This window comes from Colobus angolensis, unplaced genomic scaffold, assembly GCF_000951035.1.
Source record: "Colobus angolensis palliatus isolate OR3802 unplaced genomic scaffold, Cang.pa_1.0 Scaffold48, whole genome shotgun sequence".
In the NCBI taxonomy this organism is placed as follows: domain Eukaryota; kingdom Metazoa; phylum Chordata; class Mammalia; order Primates; family Cercopithecidae; genus Colobus; species Colobus angolensis.
In genome coordinates this window covers 8,714,499-8,733,985 of record NW_012118265.1, presented here as the reverse complement: position 1 = coordinate 8,733,985, position 19,487 = coordinate 8,714,499, and the positions used below count along the sequence as shown (strand labels likewise).

Sequence of the window (19,487 nt, the reverse complement as noted above, 5' to 3'; positions counted from 1 at the left end):
AGAGCAAGACTCCATCTCAAAAAAAAAAAAAAAAAACAAACAAATAGACTAAGAAAAACACAGAGGAGGCTGATGTTAGAGCAACAAAATCAAAGAAAGCTGACTCCCAGACATTCCCGTGGAGCAGAGCTTCCTGCCTCATCTAGACAGCCTGTCTACTTCTGGACTGGCATGACAGATAGAAGTAAACTTCTCTCTTGTTTGAGCTACTGTATTTGTATTTTTACTGCTGTGGTTTAGCCAAGACCAGACTAATATGCAAAATCAAGTGCCTACAGGAGCTGAGAAGTCAATATAAATCAATGAATCATGTTGATGAGGACTGTTCAAACCTGGAACAAATGCCCTTTCTTTTTTTTGTCTTTTTCTTTTTTTTTTTTTTTTGAGACAGAGTTTCGCTCTTGTTGCCCAGGCTGGAGTCCAATGGTGTGATCTTGGCTCACTGCAACCTTTACTTCCTGGGTTCAAGTGATTCTCCTGTCTCAGCCTCCCAAGTTCCCAAGTAGCTGGCATGGGTCATCAGGCCGGGCTAATTTTGTATTTTTAGTAGAGATGGAGTTTCTCCATGTTGGTCAGGCTGGTCTCGATCTCCCGACCTCAGGTGATCCACCCGCCTCAGCCTCCCAAAGTGCTGGGATTACAGGCATGAGCCACCGCGCCCAGCCAACAAATGCCCTTTCTAAAAGGAGCAACCACAACACCACTCTGGCCAATTGCTGCCATATAAGAATGCAAGCTAGGGGCTCAAATTCTACTGATTTACTAAGAAATCTGGATTCTCAAATGAAATCTTTCAATTTTGTAAAATATTGGCAACTAATTCAAAATTAAAAAAACACTACAAGTTAAACAAAAATGCTTCTATATCATATTCAAGACAAAGACTGCCAGTTTGTGACCTGTCTGAGATTATGGGATAGCATTGAGTATAAAATGCATGAATACAACATCTTAACACTTAAAAAAAAGAAAACTTTTACTGCCTTAAATATATACATTGACTGCCAAGTATACCTTAATATCAGAAATATTAAAATGTAAAAAAAAGGTATGCATTGTAGGATTTGAAAAATTTGATATAAGAATACAATCCTAAATATGAAAAGCATCCCAGTTGATGGTGATAAAAATGTACAATAGTGAACCAAAATTCCTCAATCACTTTCAAATCTGTAACAGAAAGCAGCTGCATAGCTCTTAAAGCCAGTAGCTGTACCCCACACAGTAACTAGATTGCACTGAACCCAAATATCCCACACCCATGTATTTATCTGTGCTATTAATTGTGGCCTTTGATAATAGATCTTTTTCTTCATTTCAGTGTTGTGCAGTCATTCAAAAAGATACCTTACAGTGAATTCATTCCATATTATTTGAACTTCATAATTAGGCAAAATAAATGCCAATCATAAACATATTTAGCTAGTAATTTAAAATAAAATGTAATTTTAGTCACATCACTACACTGTGAGACATTAGGATCATCAAAGATAATTTACTTCTGAGCTACAAAATAATTATAAGAAAAACCTTTGTAGAACCAACACCTTTCCCCAATATCTAATAATGAGTAAGATTACTAGTTTTATCTCCTGTTGTTCCTTACTTCTGTGAGAAGAGCACGTGGGCCAGGGCCCACACCTGTAATCCCAGCACTTTGGGAGGCTGAGGCAGGTGGATCACAAGGTCAGGAGTTTGAGACCACAATGGCCAAGATGGTGAAACCCCGTCTCTACTAAAAATACAAAAATTAGCTGGGTGTGGGGGCGGTCGCTTGTAATCCCAGGTAATCGGGAGGCTAAGGCTGGGAGAATTGCTTGAAACAGGGAGGCGGAGGGTATAGTGAGCCAAGATCATGCCACTGCACTCTAGCCTGGGTGACAGGACAGAGCAAGACTCCATCTCAAAAAAAAAAAAAAAAGAGTACGTGAACATCAGCCCAAGGAAGACAAGGTTGTGAGACAATAAGAAAGCACTCCAGAACATCCAAACGTCCACTATGGGATATGATGCCCACTGGCTACCTGGCGAATGTTAGAGTCACAAGGTAGCTGCAAAAGTTTGTCTGAGCCCAATGTCACTACCTGCATAGTTCTCTGAAAGTCAAATCAGATGGTTCCAGAAGGATGCTACAAAGTGTATCTCTCACTGATCCTCTGGTCCTCACCAGCACCACCCCAGACCATGATAAATTTGCTCATTTTTTAAATAATGCAGTTTACAGGTGGATTAAAATACTTTAATTTTCAAAATAGATCATATGTTTTAAATACTAAAAACCAAGATACAAATAAGGAATTTCAAATTTCCTAGTTTTGTAAAATACCTTCATTCATTCTATTGAGAATATTCATTCTATCAAAGACAGCTCACTATTATGTGTAATTTTAAGTCCCTGTCATGAATGAAAAACATCAGAGGGCTAAATTTGATTTTGGCCTTGCTTGTTACTTGTAAGTTTACACCAGATGGTTCTGTAGTTTGGTTTTGGTTATTTTCTTTTTCTTTTTACCTCTTTATAGATTCCAGTGCATTCATAGTAATCTCTAGAAGGGAGGCCAAGTCGAGGTTGGTCAATCTGTAAAAAATATACATGAAAGAAAATAAATCATTCAGCGAATATAGAAAAGTTAGAAAAATACAAGCATGTCTATCTATGTATGTGAAAGATCCTACTCTTGCTGTTTATAGGGGTAACCATCAGACACTGAGTAAATACCTAGTTAGGAAATGGGTTCTACACTACTTGTAAGTGTTATACTAATGGGCAGTTAGATAATCTGGAGGACTGTGCTGCAGATATTTAAGGAAAACAAAAGAAAGTGAACAAAAGATTTACTGGGAGGGATTTTTAATGCAGAGTAGAAGGTGCAAGTGAACAAAAACATGTTAGATTCCAGGACGTGGAAATTTCTAAATTACATATTCACAGATTTCCCAGATTTCTCCGGATTTCACAGAATCCGGAGATTCTAATGTGCTCCCCTGGGAACATTTTCATCTGCTCCCACCCTTAGTTGGGATCCCCTTTCATTGGAGGGAGTGGGTTAATAGTCTTCAAGTTGATTTGGATGGATGGGGAGAAGGGGAGGAGAAGTGGAAAACCTCTAAGGTAACTCCAGAACCTTTTAGCTAATGTAACTTGTGCCAGAAAATGTTTTTTAAGATTCTCTACTCTAAGGGAATAGAAGCGACTTCTCTGTGGTTCCCCCCAAAGCTGCTCTGCTCAGAAGAACCTCAGTAGACCCAGATAGCAGTTAAGGGTGTGAAAGATGAAACTCAGTTCTGCGCTAATGTGTCTAGTCCATCTATAATACCCAAGTGAGAGCTACCTGGGCATACTTGCAGCTTTGCGAGATTGTTTCTGACTCACTGCATGGCAACATGAGTGTGGAGGTGAAACAGAGCATTTCTGGGTTAAAGAGAGAATCCTAGCAGCTGTGGAGGGCCTAGGCCAATACAAAAGAAATATAACCCAAAGAACTGGTATGGAAACAGCCAGAAGATATCTCCACCTGAAGGGCCCTGATCCTTCCCCATGCCCTGGCCCTCAAGGTGATCCTGCAAGGAGAAAGTTTCAGAAGAGAAAGAGTCCCCTGCAGGAGATTTGGGTTCAATTCCTTTCATGATTTTAATACAAATGACCATAAAGATTTAGGCAATAGTGACACAGATATGATTAGGTGATTCAGTAACCTGCAATTTTTGGTATAATTCCTTATACAGGAAACCAAGAAAAAAAAAAAAGGAGGAAAGAAAAACTCTAAGTTTTTCAGTACATTCCAAACATATTCATTAATCTAGTCTTAGGTGATATCTAAATCAAATTGTTTACATTTTTAAAAATACAATAAATCCATTTTAAAAGAAAGAATTTTTTTTACCTTTAGTTGAGAAAAAGTACAGATATTCTTTAGTGAGAAAAAAATTATGTTTAAAATCCCTTTTCTATGTTCTTTTTGAAAGCAATTATTATTTTTTGGTTTCCAGACCTGCATTACTTCTATAAACCAAAGCATGCTCCTTTCAAGTACCATAAAAAGAAATTAGGAACTTTTCCTGCACAGGAGGGGCCTGGAGCCCTTCTTATCATTTGTTTTGTGAAGGGAGAGGTATCTAAAACAGAGGTAGCAGAAGCAAGAGGTGAATGTCTAAAACACAGCATTAAGAAAATACTTTCAAAATTGGGACTCCAGGTATTAGGGACACAGCATGAATATACTACCTCCTTGCTTATTCAATTCAATTGAAAATAGCATTATTTCTAAATACCAATAACAACAATGTGTGTGGGAGTTTTGTTACAATTTAAAGGTAACGAGTTATTTGCCACACAAACTTACATGAATTACATGATTCACAGAATTCTTATCATCAGTGCCAACAAACAAATTAATAAGGACTTTTTTCCCATATTTAGAATTCAGTTGTGCAATAGCTTTTTCAGCTGTCCAAGAAGCACCTAAAGCAATAAAAGATAAAATGTATCTTTAGAAGCTTTAGTTCATTAACGATATTATAGTAACATAGATTTTACGTGGCAATTATGTTTTTAAGTAGGAAAATTGCCTTACCATATTTTTGCTCCCAGTTTTCTGTTGCTACTGGCCACCCATATATGTCTGGTAACAGTTTCAGAAGAGGTTCTCCACCTCTGCTGTCAATAGCAGCTTTTGAAAACAACAAACATAAATTCAGTTAGAAATCTAGGCATAGTTTGGCACCAATATATGCATACTCCTAATGAAATCAAATGAAGAGCACTTACATTCATTTATACAAGACCTGTACAATGTTTTTGCTTTCTGCACTGCTACTATATCTTCAGTTTTGGGTTCCTGAAGGACATCTGAAATAAGGACATTTAATAAAATGCATCAACATAATTGCTTATTTCACTATGCAAACATAATTGTTCATTTGCAGTAAATTAACATTTGCAAGGGCAGTTCAGTTAAAAAGGAAAAAAAAACTCGCTTTTCTGGAGGTACATTCATTTCCTCACCCAAGTTCCAAAACCTTATAGGAAAAACCAAACCCCTCACCAGATTATCAGTCCTAGCACAGAACTGGGAGTCAGTTTAATCAGCCAATTTAGAAGAAAGTCCTTTTGACTACATTATCTTTTTTTTATGAACAGTGATGCATACTGCTCTGCCATAGGTAACAGTTACTTTTCTTGAAATTGAGATTAAAAAGAAAACAATAACACAGAGGAATTTGGAATTTAGTATGAATAGTTCTTTTGAAGGCTGGAAAATAATTATCTTTGTGTGACTGTACTGTTCATGCTCCAAATGAATGAATTGAATTGTCCTACTTGTTTCAATGTTAAAAAGTAGCAAAAATTGTTCTTCTACAAATAACTTCTAGAAGAGGGGAGAACACAGAACAGAGGATAGGAGGGACTTGTCTAGATTTCTTAACTTTCCAGGGAGACAGTCTTAGCCAGGTTAGAACATACCTATGCTGGGAAGGCAAATCTTAGTAACACCTTACAGTGACTTTAACACAGGGTTTGGGTAGGGAGACTACAAAAGTAGGTTTCTGCACCAATCATTTAATTTTTTTTTCTACTGTAAAATGACATAAAACTACCATCTTGGCTAAGTATAGTGGCTCACTTCTGTAATCCCAGCACTTTGGGAGGCCAAGGCTGGTGGATCAACTGAGGTCAGGAGTTCAAGACCAGCTTGGCCAACATGGTGAAACCCCGTCTCTACTAAAAATACAAAAACTGGCTGGGTGTAATGGCAGGTGCCTATAATCTCAGCTACTTGGGTGGCTGAGGCAGGAGAATCGCTTAAACCTGGGAGGCAGAGGTGGCAGTGAGCTGAAATAGCATCATTGCACTTCAGCCTGGGTGACAAGAGCAAAATTCCATCTCAAAAAACAAACAAACAAACAAAAACCCAAACCTGCCATCTCTAGGGATGATACAACTTTATCATTTGCATACCTACAAATGAAAACAGGAATGCTAAGAGATGTCAGCATATTAATTTCGGTGTCTGCCACGACCAAAGTGACTCGGTGGTGGCACATAAATCCTGGAAGGATTATTAACTTTTTAATCTTCTGTGACATTCCTTGTAAAGGCTAACAATTGTATATTTAAAAAATAACATATTAAGAGAGAAATCTTTGATGCACAGACACACTCTCCACTAACCTTTCAAAACGACTTCTAGTTCATCTCTTAAAATGTCAAAGTTGCCGTAACGGGAGCTGGTCTCAGGAATGACATTGCGTTTCAACCAGCCTCCGCAGGCATATTTGAAGAAGTCTGCACAAGGCTCAGCGGTGGCATCCATGTTTTGGATCAGTCGAGCAGCTGCAAGAGCAGAGAAAACACTAGATAAAATGATGAGTTTATTTCTTAAGAAGCTTAAAAGGGGAAAAAGGCTTATTGCTCCCTTTTGATTGCATCCATTTGTCAGATGCTCCGTTTTCTTTTTTATATAAGCCAATTCAAGTGGATGAGGAATACTACCTGTGCATAGTTCTCTTTTCCTTCACTATAGTTGGTTCGTTTTATTTTGAACTGTGTGGATCCTTCCACCCTGGGTCCCACAGCCTTCCCACCCCACCCCCGAATCACTAAGTTTTCTGGCTAGTTCCTATCTCAGAAGAACAAAGAATAGAGGTCTACTTTGAGTTGGCCATCCTGCGCCTGAGGTTAGTATGTCATTCTTCACTCTGATAACTCTAGTTGCCAACTCTGCTCTTCAAAGTGCTGTGACTTTTGAATGTCTCTGAGACTCCAAGCCATGGAAGATTGTTAATGAATTTTTATTATTTTAGAAAGGATCTGAAGCCACTGTTATTACTTCCTGGACCTTGCTCAAATAAATTTTGTAATTCAGATTTGACATCCAATTTGCATTTGTTTATATAGAGTCTGTCATTATAAAACTCACTGTAAGCTTATTAGTTTTTCTTAGGTCCACTTTTATCTTTCAGGACTATGATGAAAATGCAAATCAATCAACACTGAGTATTTACAATCAAGATGCTGACTCTGCTAAGAGCTGCAACTGATAGAAAGATATATGAAACAGGAATTATTACCAATGAAGACGAGAATATGGCCCAGTACCCATAATGTCTATACCTGGAACAGAGAAAATTCTGCTCCTGCCCTCCCCACTTTCAGTGTCATACAAGTTGAACTGTTTTGGAATGAAAACAAAAGAGCAACTGAGAATTCATCTGTATCAAGAGAATAGAGCTCTCAGATGAGCTTTTGAGAATACTTCACTTTCTGAATTAATTAATTAATTAAAAACTTCAAATAATTGCTGAATTGTGTGGATTTTTAAAACTTGGTATGGTAAATATAGTTTCCAGCTAAGCGTCAAGCCCCTACTTTGAACCACCTTTTCAGAATGTTTGCTTGTCTGGCTGGAACCTCAGGACCCAGCTCTTTAATACAAAACGCTCAGGACTGTTATCAAACCAGTCCTCTCATGATTTTTACGCCTTAGTATTCGGCACATTGCTATCATAGCCTCCTGGGTTTGAAACTTTGGGTAAAACTGTATTTCCATTTCCCCTTGGTTTACTGGTAATTCCTTTGCCCCTCTTCCATACCTCTCATTCTGATTGGTAACAGGTTTAAATCATCATTCCTTTTTGACTAGAAGTCACCCAGTTCTTCATCTTGATATATTCTACACATCTTTCAGAAACCAAACTTCCCAAAAGACTCTTTTACACTGGCCACAACCTCGCTGAAAAATGTCAGTGGCTTGACATTTCCCAGGTTAAATTATAAACTCTTGGCCAGGCATGGTGGCTCATGCCTGTAATGCCAGCACTTTGGGAGTTCGACACCAGCCTGGCCAACATGGTGAAACCCAAACTATACTAAAAATACAAAAATTGTCTGCCCATGGTGGCAGACACCTGTAGTCCCAGCTACTCAGGAGGCTAAAGCAGGAGAATAGCTTGAACTCAGGAGGTGGAGGTTGCAGTGAACCAAGATTGTGCCACTGCACTCCAGCTTAGGTGAGAGAGAGAGACTCTGTCTCAGAGGTAAAAATAAAATCTTTCACTTGGTTTCTAAACCTTTACCAGATTAAATGGATCACCCTACCTTCTTCCCCTTTTCCTCTTTTGGTGTTTTACGCAAACTCTGTTCCAAACAGATGGACCTCAACAATGTGTCAAAAATGCTCCTTGTGTTTTCTTAGTCCTGTGCCTTTGCTTTAACCTCCTCATCCCACAGCTTTGATTGCCCTTGTCACTCTTTCCAAATTCTACCCATCATTCAATGTTCAGCTCATGTTCCATCTCTTCCCTGATGCTTCTGTGACTGAAAACTTCAAGGAATATTTCTCCCAACTCCTGAGAGCTCATTGCTTCACTCTGTCTTCAATGTTTAGATGAGACTACTTTGAGTTTTTCACTGTAAACATCTACTCTGTCTACCTAACCATTTTGTTGATGTGATTAGTCTCTTTGTGTGACCTAGCACCTAGGCAGTAGGGGTGCAATTATGTTTATTTGTGACTGAATCATCTATGAGTCTTCTTACCATCTTCTCTTACAGCTCATCACTCCCCTCCTCTCACCTCGTCACAGAGGTCAGATCAGTTCTCAGTTCACTGCCTCCGGAGTCCATTTCATCCTTCCCATTGTTTCCATTCTGTTTCAAGTCTTTCTCTCAGACTCTGTGCACTTTTGACCAAGTTTTGGCTCCAGGCCTCTTCCTACCCACGTCCATTCTGTACTCCACAGGCAGAGTCATGTTCTCAAAATACTTGAGAATGTCACTTTCCACTCCAAAATTTTCAACACCATCATTTTGCAATCATAATAAAATCCAGGTTCCATAGCACATTGTAACACTAATAGAACTAATGAAGCTTCTCCTTTGCTACTTTCTCACATGAGCCATCCGTCACAGTTAAATGAGTGTACTCAGTGTCTGTGAGACACCTTATGGTTTTCTGCCTCTGTAACTTTGACCATATTACCCAGCCCCAACACGTACTAATAAATACTCGTTCATATTATTTCATTTTGGAATTTCAGGCATTTAAAAAGCCCATTCCAAGTACTCCTTCTTTATGAAAGACTGGCCTGAGAAAAATCTGTATCAGCTCACAACATATTCATTTTTTGCATGCAAACTCATTATCTCCTCACCGGACTGTGGCTCTGTGAAAATAGAAAATGCATTTTCTCTCTCAAAGAGCCTAACACTGTGCTCAATCCAAGACTTGCCAGTAAGAACTCCAACTTTAACACTTCAGTTAAAGGCTAGGAAACTGATCTAAAAAAGGTACAGAAAAAAAGCAATTCCCTTGAACTTTGAAGGAAGTAAAAATACGGTAATGGGAAAGGTGAAAAATAAAGATTCTAAATACATAGAAGATTATTATGCAAAATGAGAAACCAGAAAACTAGAGCCTGAAAGAAGTGCTAACTACAGACATTCTAAGAACACACTTAGCAATACATAACTCTTCTCTTTTAAGATACTTAAAAACATTTAAGCTGAATGTTGTGAAGGTTATGCCAGGAGGGGGCACTTCTGTTTTCTTCCCCTTTCATGGGAAATGAATGGCTTCTGTCACAACACCACAGAGCAATAAACTCTACTCAGAAAATAGTGAACAAGTAATGAACAAGCAGAATGAACAAGGAGAGTCATGAACAAGTCCTACTGCCTATTTGGAAATACCACCTGTCCTTAAACACTCTGAATAAAAAGGATGGCTGGAGGTTTCAGTTCTCTGATCATGAGTGCAAATTCTCCATCCTGTAAATGCAACTGTACTTCTCACATCTCCCAGGAGGCAAAAAGTACAGTTGAACTACTGGCATCTGCACAACAAACCAAAGAAATAACATTCAGTTTGTGAGGGATGTGCAGAGCAGAGAGAGGAAGAGGGAACTCTGCTAACTCCTTCCAGGGCCACTCTTTAAATTTCCCTTGGACCAGAGAGCTTGTCTGAGCATGGATGCATCCAATCGCTTCAAAGAGAGCTCTCTGTTCTGATGAATATTTTGGGGCCAGGGGCCAAGTCAAGTCACGGGCTAGCACTTTTATGCTGGGTCTTTGATCAACCTTCCTTTAATCTCTTATCATGAGTTTGATTCTCGTTTTGCACCTTATCCTCTGGACCTCGTCTGTGCTGACTTTTCTTTGAAGTCAGCGGTAGACCTGTGGGTAGAAGGCCGTAGGAAACAGACGTACAACTGTCAAACTGGTCGTAATTGTTTTTATGTTTTGTACTTTGTTTTGAATTACTCAGCCTCTCCACATAGCCACACCTGGGCTCTCCAGATGTTTCCTTATCTGTGGGTCTCTGACATCTCAGTAAACAAATGTGGTTTAAAATCAGACAAAATTATTCACCTTAATAAGCAGATACAAAAAAATAATGTAGTAAAGGCAAATGTATTGACATGGAATGTTGTTGACCAGATGTTTAAAGTGAAAGAACGTATACTATGATTTTTCAAAATCTGTATAAAAGCACAGAAAATCTAGAAGGATATATACTAACATATTTACAGCAGTTAGATCCGGGCAGAGGGATTAAGAGTGTGTTTAATTTTGTATTATTTGCTTATCTTTATTTTCCAATTTGTATTAGATGAACATGCATTGCTTTTGCAATAAGGGAAAAAAGTTTATTTTTAATTTAAGAAAATGGTCACACAAAGACAAGAAAAGTAATCTTCTATTAATAATGAGCTTATTTCTTACAAATGACAATTCTGAATGTTTCGAGCTGATAATAAATGACACCATTTTCTTTCTAACTAATCTTCTTGTAACATTCCCCCAACTTATTTGACTATAGGAATTTAAAAACAAGTTCGACTGCCATCTGGGAAGTTATTAATTACTGTATTCCTCACTGAAAAGTCTATTGTGTGTGTATGGATTGGGAAATGTAGTATACACTGGGAAGAACGTTTGGGCTCTTTTAAGCCAGACAGACCAGTTTTGAATCCCAGAGCTCCACCACTTTTTAGTTGTACAAGATTAAGTAATTTTTCCAAGATCAAGCTGCTAGTAAATTATGGGGCCCCAAGGCTTGCACTTAAGCGTGTATGGCTCTGAGCCCACACTCTTCCCTCCCTGCTTTGGATGCAGATGGCTGGTGGGGGGCATGTGAGAAGCAGCGCCTTGCATGGCCCTCCTTTCCACTCCTTTCCAAGTACGCTTTTACTCTTCCTTTGCCCTGCCTTCTCCTTTACTTCCTCTCTTTCCTGCCACTCTGCAGCCACAGCCTCCCCACTGTCGGACTTATCACCAACAATTTGTGCTGGGAGAAAGGCAGGACAACGTACAGCATGAGGACTTGGAGAGTCCACAGATGAATTTTTCACAGTGGAGTAACCAGACAGGAAAGTGGCATGGAGGCCACTTTAGGTGGATGCACTCAAAGGCCCATTCAGGGGTGCATCTTTTTGAAGTGGACATGTAGCAGGGTTCCTGCCTAAGTTATCTTTGGAGCACACTGGAAAATGGGGTGTGAAAAATCTCAGCAACATGTTTTAGGGCAGTACTTGTCAACTCTGGCTAAACACGTGAATCATCTGAGAAGCCTTTTAGACACATGGATGCCCAGGATCTACTCCTGATCAATTTAATCAGAATCTTTGGAGTGAGTCCAGACATTTTTTTAAGATTTTCTAGAGTAGGTCTAATGTGCAGTCAGGGGGAACCACCACATTAGACAATAGACAAACATGGAAATGAGGACCAACAGATCCAATACCAAAAAAGTATAGTCCCATACTTACTTGAAGTAGGAATATTTGCTTTTGCCTTTTCAGTCTGTAAATGCAAACTGGCTTGCATCATGGCAATCTATGTTTTGCAGTGACTTCAGTCTCTTATAATCGACTGGCAAAGTGTTGCAAGGAACCTCACATGTGTCTCATGCAGAAGCCCATGACCCCAAGGCTTCCACTCTGCTCCACTGACTTTAGCCTCCATGGCCTCCTACCTAGTCCCCATCCATGATCCACCTCCTGCTGGGTGCTGAAGCTGGATGATGCAGGGAAAATACCTCCTTTCCTCATCTTTCGTTGTCTCAAGTCTTGAGCAGGGATCTTGTGCCTACAGGTAAACGGGTCTCTTGAATTTTGCCCCCATGGCCTCCTCTCTCAAGAACCACAAGCACCAACAGGCCTGGTTTTGGAGTGATTAAAATAGCAAAACTGTACTATATTCAAAATCACTTCTCTCTTCTGATGGCCAAGGAACATTTTTGTTGATATCTCAGGAGGCTCATAGGCCTCTCAGAAGAAACTTGAGGCACAGCATTCCATCAGTCTGCTAGACATGATTAGACACGGTGAAATTCCAGTTACACAGGACCCCACTACATGTCTCCCTTAAGAAGAGGCAACCTTAAGTCTGCCTTTGAATGGCCTCCAAGCCACAAGATCTCCCCTTTCTTATCTGCATGCCTTGCTTTCCATCATTACCAATAGTTCGTTAACTGAAAATAGGATTTGGGGCACTATACACAACAACTATTTTAATATTTATATATGTACATTCCCTGGAGGCTTGTTTTCTGGTGGTGAGGGGGGAGGGTTTAAAGAAATTTCTACATTGTCAAGTGCTCCTGGGGAAATTGTCAATAAAACAGGGGAAAGTTGACATAAATACGATAGTCACAAACAGCAAATGAACAAAATAGATAGCATAAAGTTTTATGCTGTAGTACATTTACATGTTTTTAATTTTTTTTTTTTTTTTGAGACGAAATCTCACTTTTGGCCCCCAGACTGGAGTGCAATTGCGCGATCTATGCTCAGTGCAACCTCCGCCTCCTGGGTTCACACCTTTCTCCTGCCTCAGCCTCCTGAGTAGCTGGGATGCATGGCCAGGTTTAATTTTTTTTAATGTTCATCATTACTTAGCAGGTTGTTGATGGTTTCCCATACGAATTATTTCACAGGAATTAAAAAACAAGTGTGGTTTCTTCTAGTTATTTGTATGAGTTTTGTTCTATATAAAGTCACTACTACACTGAATTAGTGAATACTGAATCATTGACCCTAAGGGAAACACAAGGTTAGGTTCCTGTGAGCTTCTGGTCACACAGATGATTAATACATAGCCTTGTTTTATGTGTGTTTCTGTTCGAAGACACCTTATTTAATATATTTTGTTGATTCACTAACATTTAGCTCACACCAACAGCACTATAACTGATGCCTGAACAATGTTTATCCATTGCATGTATTTTCCCTGTAAGGTATATCACAGCCTTCTTGTGCTTCAAAACACTAGATAGCACTTCCACACTACAGTTGTGGACCATTTTAACAGTGAAATCATCACCAAATAGCACAAAAATGCAAGAAATGTTGACTAAATGGACTACAAAAAGGATCCTTGTCTATGGTTCCCTTGTTCAACCTCAGCTGAATACATTTGTGTAGAAAGACTCAAAGATTTTTCACCAGTCTGTGCATGTCTGTAAATGGCTGTGAGAAAGCCACAAGTAGTGATTTGGGGGTAATAAATACATTTTAGGCAGTAGGCGAATTAGCAAACACAGAATCCACAAATAATGAGTAATGACTGTGCTTGTATTCTTTTTTTCTTTGAGTCTTTTTGAAGCATCTAGAAAAATGTACAAAACAGGAAAGAAAACTAAGTGGGAAAAAGATACAAATAATTTCTTTCTCAATTACTACTCTATTTTAAAAACTCTCGGTCACTATAGATTAGCCACATTTTAAATAGGTTAGGCATCTATTTACAACATACATACCACATATATACCCCTGGTATCGTGACAAAATTCCTCTATTGACTATTCCTTTTTTTTTTTTTTTTTTTTTTTTTGAGGCAGTCTCACTCTGTGGCCTAGGCTGGAGTGCAATGGCGCAATCTCGGCTCACTGCAACCTCCACCTCCCAGGTTCAAGCAATTCTCCCGCCTCAGCCTCAATCAATTCTCCTGCCTCAGACTTCCCTGTAGCTGGGATTATAGGCGCCCACCGCCACGCCCAGCTAATTTTTGTATGTTAGTAGAGACGGTGATTCACTATGTTGGCCGGCTGGTCTCAAATTCCTGACCTCGTGATCCGCCTGCCTCGGCCTTCCAAAGTGCTGGGATTACAGGCATGAGCCACAGCGCCCGGTCCCTCCATTGACTATTCTTTTTTATTTTTTTGACTTTTTTATTTTTTGAGACGGAGTCTCACTCTGTTGCCCAGGCTGGAGTGCAGTGGCGCGATCTCGGCACACTGCAAGCTCCGCCTCCCTGGTTCACGCCATTCTCCTGCCTCAGCCTCCCCAGTAACTGGGACTACGGGTGCCTGCCACTACGCCCGGCTAATTTTTTGTATTTTTAGTAGAGATGGGGTTTCACCACGTTAGCCAGGATGGTCTCGATCTCTGACCTGGTGATCCACCCGCCTCGGCCTCCCAAAGTGCTGGGATTACAGGTGTGAGCCACCACGCCCGGCCCATTGATTATTCTTAACCTGCACTGAATTAAGGTTTAGGGAATCATATATGAACAAAACTGTTTTCAGCTTGTTCTCTTCAAATTGCTTAAGCTCTCAGCTTCCTAACCCCAAACACACAACACCAGTATCCTAACATCATTATAATTAGCCTGATTTATAACTGTTCTAGAAGTGTCCAACAGAGGTCAGAGAAATGTTGGGGCACTCAGGAGCAAATGCTCTCTTGTAAAGACCTTAGGACACCCATTTTTGACCGAACTTTCTGTTGTAAATGCTTGCTTTATTAGCAGACACTAAGCTTGATATTACTTCTAGACAATTTTTGACAATTTAAAAATCTCTTTTGACAACATTCTGAAAGTACAATTGACCCCATTCCCTTGCTGCCACCCTCCTCCCACCATCCCCCCAACCAAAATTCAGAGAAAGTCAGAACTTTTTAAAAGAACACAAGGAAAATGCAATGTAATCACAACGGGTCACAAAGGATTCAATTCAAAAGGCAGCAATGTGAAAACTGGAATCTGGGGGACCATTCTTGAAGAGAAAATGACTGAAAACTACTAAGCACATAGACTCTAATACTAATAAAAACCAAATGGCTTTCATTACAAACACTCAGGATGCTTCCACAATCCACTCTTCATTTTTAAATGAAAATCCCTGCCCCCAAATTGCTTTTGTGATGCCTTGGTTGAAGAAAGATGGAAAGTGGGGGATACCAGCTGCTGAGTGTAATCTGGACTGCTAGTTTATCGTTTAGCTCAAACACTCCCTGTCAACCACTGGTTACGTTCCAAGAAAGCCAAGGTCATGACTTATGCTTGTCTAATTGGTGAGTACCAAGAAACCATCACTATACAACTGTTCAGAAACTAGCTGCAGACTTACATAAGCAGATATGAAAGAAGTTTCCAAGTGTAGTGAATTTACTCTGTACAGCTGTACTCTCAAGTAAAGAGACCTATGTTTGCTCCTCTAGTTTGAGGAGTAGTTTATAACTATATTTCATATATACATGTGACTAATTTATCTTAAATGTGTAGGTCTTATACATACAACAAATATGCATACACACACATAGGCACAAGCATATGAATAATCAACCTGGAATCCACTTGCTATCAGATAAATTCACTATCAGATTTAAATATACAATGTAAACTATAGGATTTTCATTTAGGTTTAGCCAAAGATTCTTAAATGTAATAATAATAATAACAATAGAAGCCAATACTTGACATACGTCAAACACCAAGTGCCAGCTTCATGCTGGCTGTTTTTTAAATGCTTTCTTTCATGTTTGTTTTCTTTTAACCCTGTATGGTAACTATATTTGTATCCCCATTTTCCAAGTATAGAAATTGAGGGTAAGTAATTTGTGCCCAAGTTCACATAGTTGGCAAAGGATAATGCTGTGTTTTGAACTCAAGTAGCCTGGTGGCCAGCATCTGGGGTCTTATACTATGTGAAACTGCCTTGGGTTTTAATCATTTTTCTTAGCAGACACTAAGAACTGCTTTATAAAGTAGGACATATTACTCCTATTTTAAGAAAATCTAGGTATGGGGTGGTTGCAAACTCAAGGTCACCAATACAAATTTAAGGAATTCATCTAAAGCTGAGCCTAGGTCTAATTTTAAGCTGATGCTTTTTCCTCAGTATCATTCTGCTTTAACTCCAAATAACATTTAAAAATTTTCAGAAACTCTACGGAGAGGCAGAGAGAACCCAAATTAAGTTATAGAGTAACCACTGTTTTTCTTGACACCCAATTAAAATTTTAATTGCTCTATAACATGTATATAATCGTATAAAGTTTTTTCACCTCATTTGGCCTTGGATTTTAGAATTCATTGAGATAATCACAGAAATCTCATGTCTAATGGATTCACAATAATAATCTTCAGTTGGCACTCCCGAAATTAGTGAAATTCTTCAGTCTTGTCTCATAGCCCATTTCAATGAATGGCTCAGAGCCAAGGGAGGACTGGCAATTATTTTCCTGTAGGGATTCCTCCAGAATTCGCAACCGAAACACATTCTATTAATAATAATAATAAAAAGTACTCTGTGATACAGTTAAAGTGCCATAAGTCTAAAAATAATTTTTCTTTTTCAGGTACAATTTGCATTTTGAATCCTGAAAGACTCTGCTGGCAAAAAGCTATTAGGGATCATACTGTAATTTAAATACAATATATCACTTAAAATGAGTTATCAGAGATCTGCTGTTGATTATAATGTTAGCAAATGATGATAATGTTCCTTTTTTAAACTAAAGCTATAGAAGGTCATGAAAAGGCTCCATTGTTCCCTTAGTAACACTCTTCAGGTAGATCCCAAGTTCCCTGCACCCTGGCAGACATCTCTGAAGAGGCAGCACTGGGGTTCCACACCCATGTTCCTCCTATTTAAACATTGTGTTATTTTGGATCATATTGTTGGTTAAGAATAACCAGCCAACTTCAATAATATGTAATTACTGAGAGTAACTCAAAGCATCCTGCCTTTGCATCAATTTTGGTTAGGGAGTGGTACAAAAAGACAACAGCCAGAGGACAAGCTGAGTCGACAGTGCTTCTTGAATGCTGCCTAAAATGATATCAAATTCTAAAAAAGCTCTTCTCTAGAGAGCACGAATAAATTGAGTAACTATTAGTAAACCAAACATTTGATTGGCACAAGGCAGTGTTCGGCTTCACATGTTTATATTTTTTACTGAGTAAATAGCTATTTTCTATCATAGAAGATCCAGAGGATTATGTTAAATCATTTGCTTTCTCCAAAAGGTTTTCTTCTTGTGAAGCACGAAAAGACTGAAAGTTTTCATTTAATTTCAACAAATATTGATGGCCTCTATATACCCGAAACTATTAGGAACTGAGCATACCATGGTGTGATAAACAGACATAATCCCTGCCCTCACAGAGCTTGCAGGGTTTCATCTTAAACAAGACTTTTATAATGTGTGTGAACTCCTACATGGTCACTATATCTAGATATGAAAGGTTGTTTTGTGATGCTCAGGTCTTATTTTCAATTCTCAAACTTACTCAGTATTCAGTTGACAAGTAAAGCTCCTACTTCAGTCAGTTGATAAGCTCCTCCTAACCTAGAGGTAAGGAGTCACTTGTGATGTCCTTCCATAAATTAATTTATGCATGTATGCGTGAGCTGGCTAGGAATTTGAATTCATGTGTTATGGATGAAGTGAGCAGGGACAGAGGAGTTTTAGAGGATGGTGGTTGTTGAAGAACAGCAACACTTAGCTAAACAGTGGTGTTCAAGAGAAGAACACAGAGTGTTAAGGGAAAGAAGCAATGACTTATTGAGAAGGGAGGAATTCAGAACAAACCAGAGTTGGAAAAGGAAAACCAGACTGATAGAGACTTTGCTCCTAGAGAGCTGGAAATGCTTACCCAAGTAGAAAATTAGTTGAGATTCTCCCTTAAACAGAAAAATAGTAGGAAAGAGAAACACTCCAGAAACTGTTTCCTCATTAACCTAGTTCTAGCTTAGGAGGGTAGAATTAGCAAGGTGAATTAGACAACTGAGAAGAGAGTAATTGACTTTATTGCTAGCAAAGAAGATGGATCAGATAGAAAGAGGCTAAACCTAGGAGGCTTGATACAGAAATGCTGAACTGAGAAATCTGACTTACATAAGCAGGACCTAACTAGACTGAAAACGTTTCCTTGCTGCAGCTATATTTGTGTATCAGGTGTGTTTACAAGTCACCTTGTATAGGCATCAATACTTTTGTGACTTCAAGATAAGAAACCTGAGAGTATATTTATTCAATCAATATTTATTGATAACTTACACACTGCTGGGTGCTAGAAATAGAATAATGAATAAAATAGAAACAGTCAAAACTTACATTTTAGTGGACAAAAACCAGACTGAACAACTGATAACAAGTGGGATATGAGTTATAGGTAAAGTGTATAGGGTGCTCTGGGAATGAAGGAGGAGTTACCAGTCGAAGGTAGAGGAGAGGGGAGCAATTCAGTCATTCCTCTGGCCATTCAACAAATACTTGAGTCAGGTTCTGAGCTGTGTCCCAGGCAGAGAAAGTAGGCAACCAAAAGAGGCCTGGCATGCAGAGTGATTCTCTGCAGGTTTGGACAGGTAGGCTACCCTCTGAAGAACAGATAAAGGAGGAAGAGGTAGGTCTCAACTTTCAGCATGCTGGGAGCCCTGCCTGTTGTTGATTGGTGGGAGCAGAGGCCTGGTCTTTGTCACCCTGCCCAGTGAAGGGGAGGGAAATGTTCATGGGAAAGAGACCTCATTCTTGCTGAGGCTGCAGAAAACGGCAGCCTTGCCCTAGAAGCCCTCATCATGGGCATCTCATGGGAACAACTTTAGTTTTATTCCAAGCTGTCTTTATGGTTCTGGCTGGTTGCAAAGTTCTAAATCATCTTGTTAACACATGCCCTGCCAAACTGACTTATGCTTTATCAAGCCCAAGTGCAAGCAAGTTCTTTCCATGAATTCAGACGGGGCTCTTGTGGACTGCAAAATGGATGACCATTGGTTAGGTGAGGGGATGGAGCCTCAGAGCAACAGTGCAATGAGTTATCAGATCAGTATGGTATGCACAATTTTTGAGAAATGACTCAAAGTATATTTCAAGGTAATCCATAGAGTACAAAAGCAATCATTTTAAGCATACCCCCACCCATGGAAAGGATTCTAATGCCTACCCCTAGCACAATGACTAGCCCATAATGGACACTCAAAAAGGATCCTTCATTCTCAATTAATTACATCTTCTTATAGTAAATCATCACCATCTGCTATTTGTAAAGTGAAACCCACACATGCACTGTATCAGAATCTTAAAACATTCTGATACTAGCTTATTTTTCCTGCTACTATCCCTGAATAAAAAACGACTTTTATTGCTCATTTTAAAGTCAGATGGGCAGGATCTAAAATTTTTTCAACTTTTAACATATAATTAGATTTTCTTTTACTAAATAAACAAAAGACCAATTCCCCCCCTCCTAGGTTTTGAAA

General features: G+C 39.1%; 1 protein-coding gene across 6 annotated transcripts in view; it reads right to left on the bottom strand.

The window, feature by feature from the left end:
- The window catches only part of MME (membrane metallo-endopeptidase), a 94,627-nt gene that overhangs the window by 54,534 nt on the left and 20,606 nt on the right, over nt 1-19,487 (bottom strand). For all 6 annotated transcript variants that reach the window (XM_011958988.1, XM_011958989.1, XM_011958992.1 and 3 more), the window contains 5 exons: nt 6,173-6,334; nt 4,769-4,849; nt 4,575-4,670; nt 4,344-4,462; nt 2,513-2,578 (listed from right to left, as the gene is read on the bottom strand). In XM_011958988.1, coding sequence (XP_011814378.1) covers nt 2,513-2,578; nt 4,344-4,462; nt 4,575-4,670; nt 4,769-4,849; nt 6,173-6,334 — 524 coding nt within the window. The remainder of the gene's footprint in view (nt 1-2,512; nt 2,579-4,343; nt 4,463-4,574; nt 4,671-4,768; nt 4,850-6,172; nt 6,335-19,487) is intronic.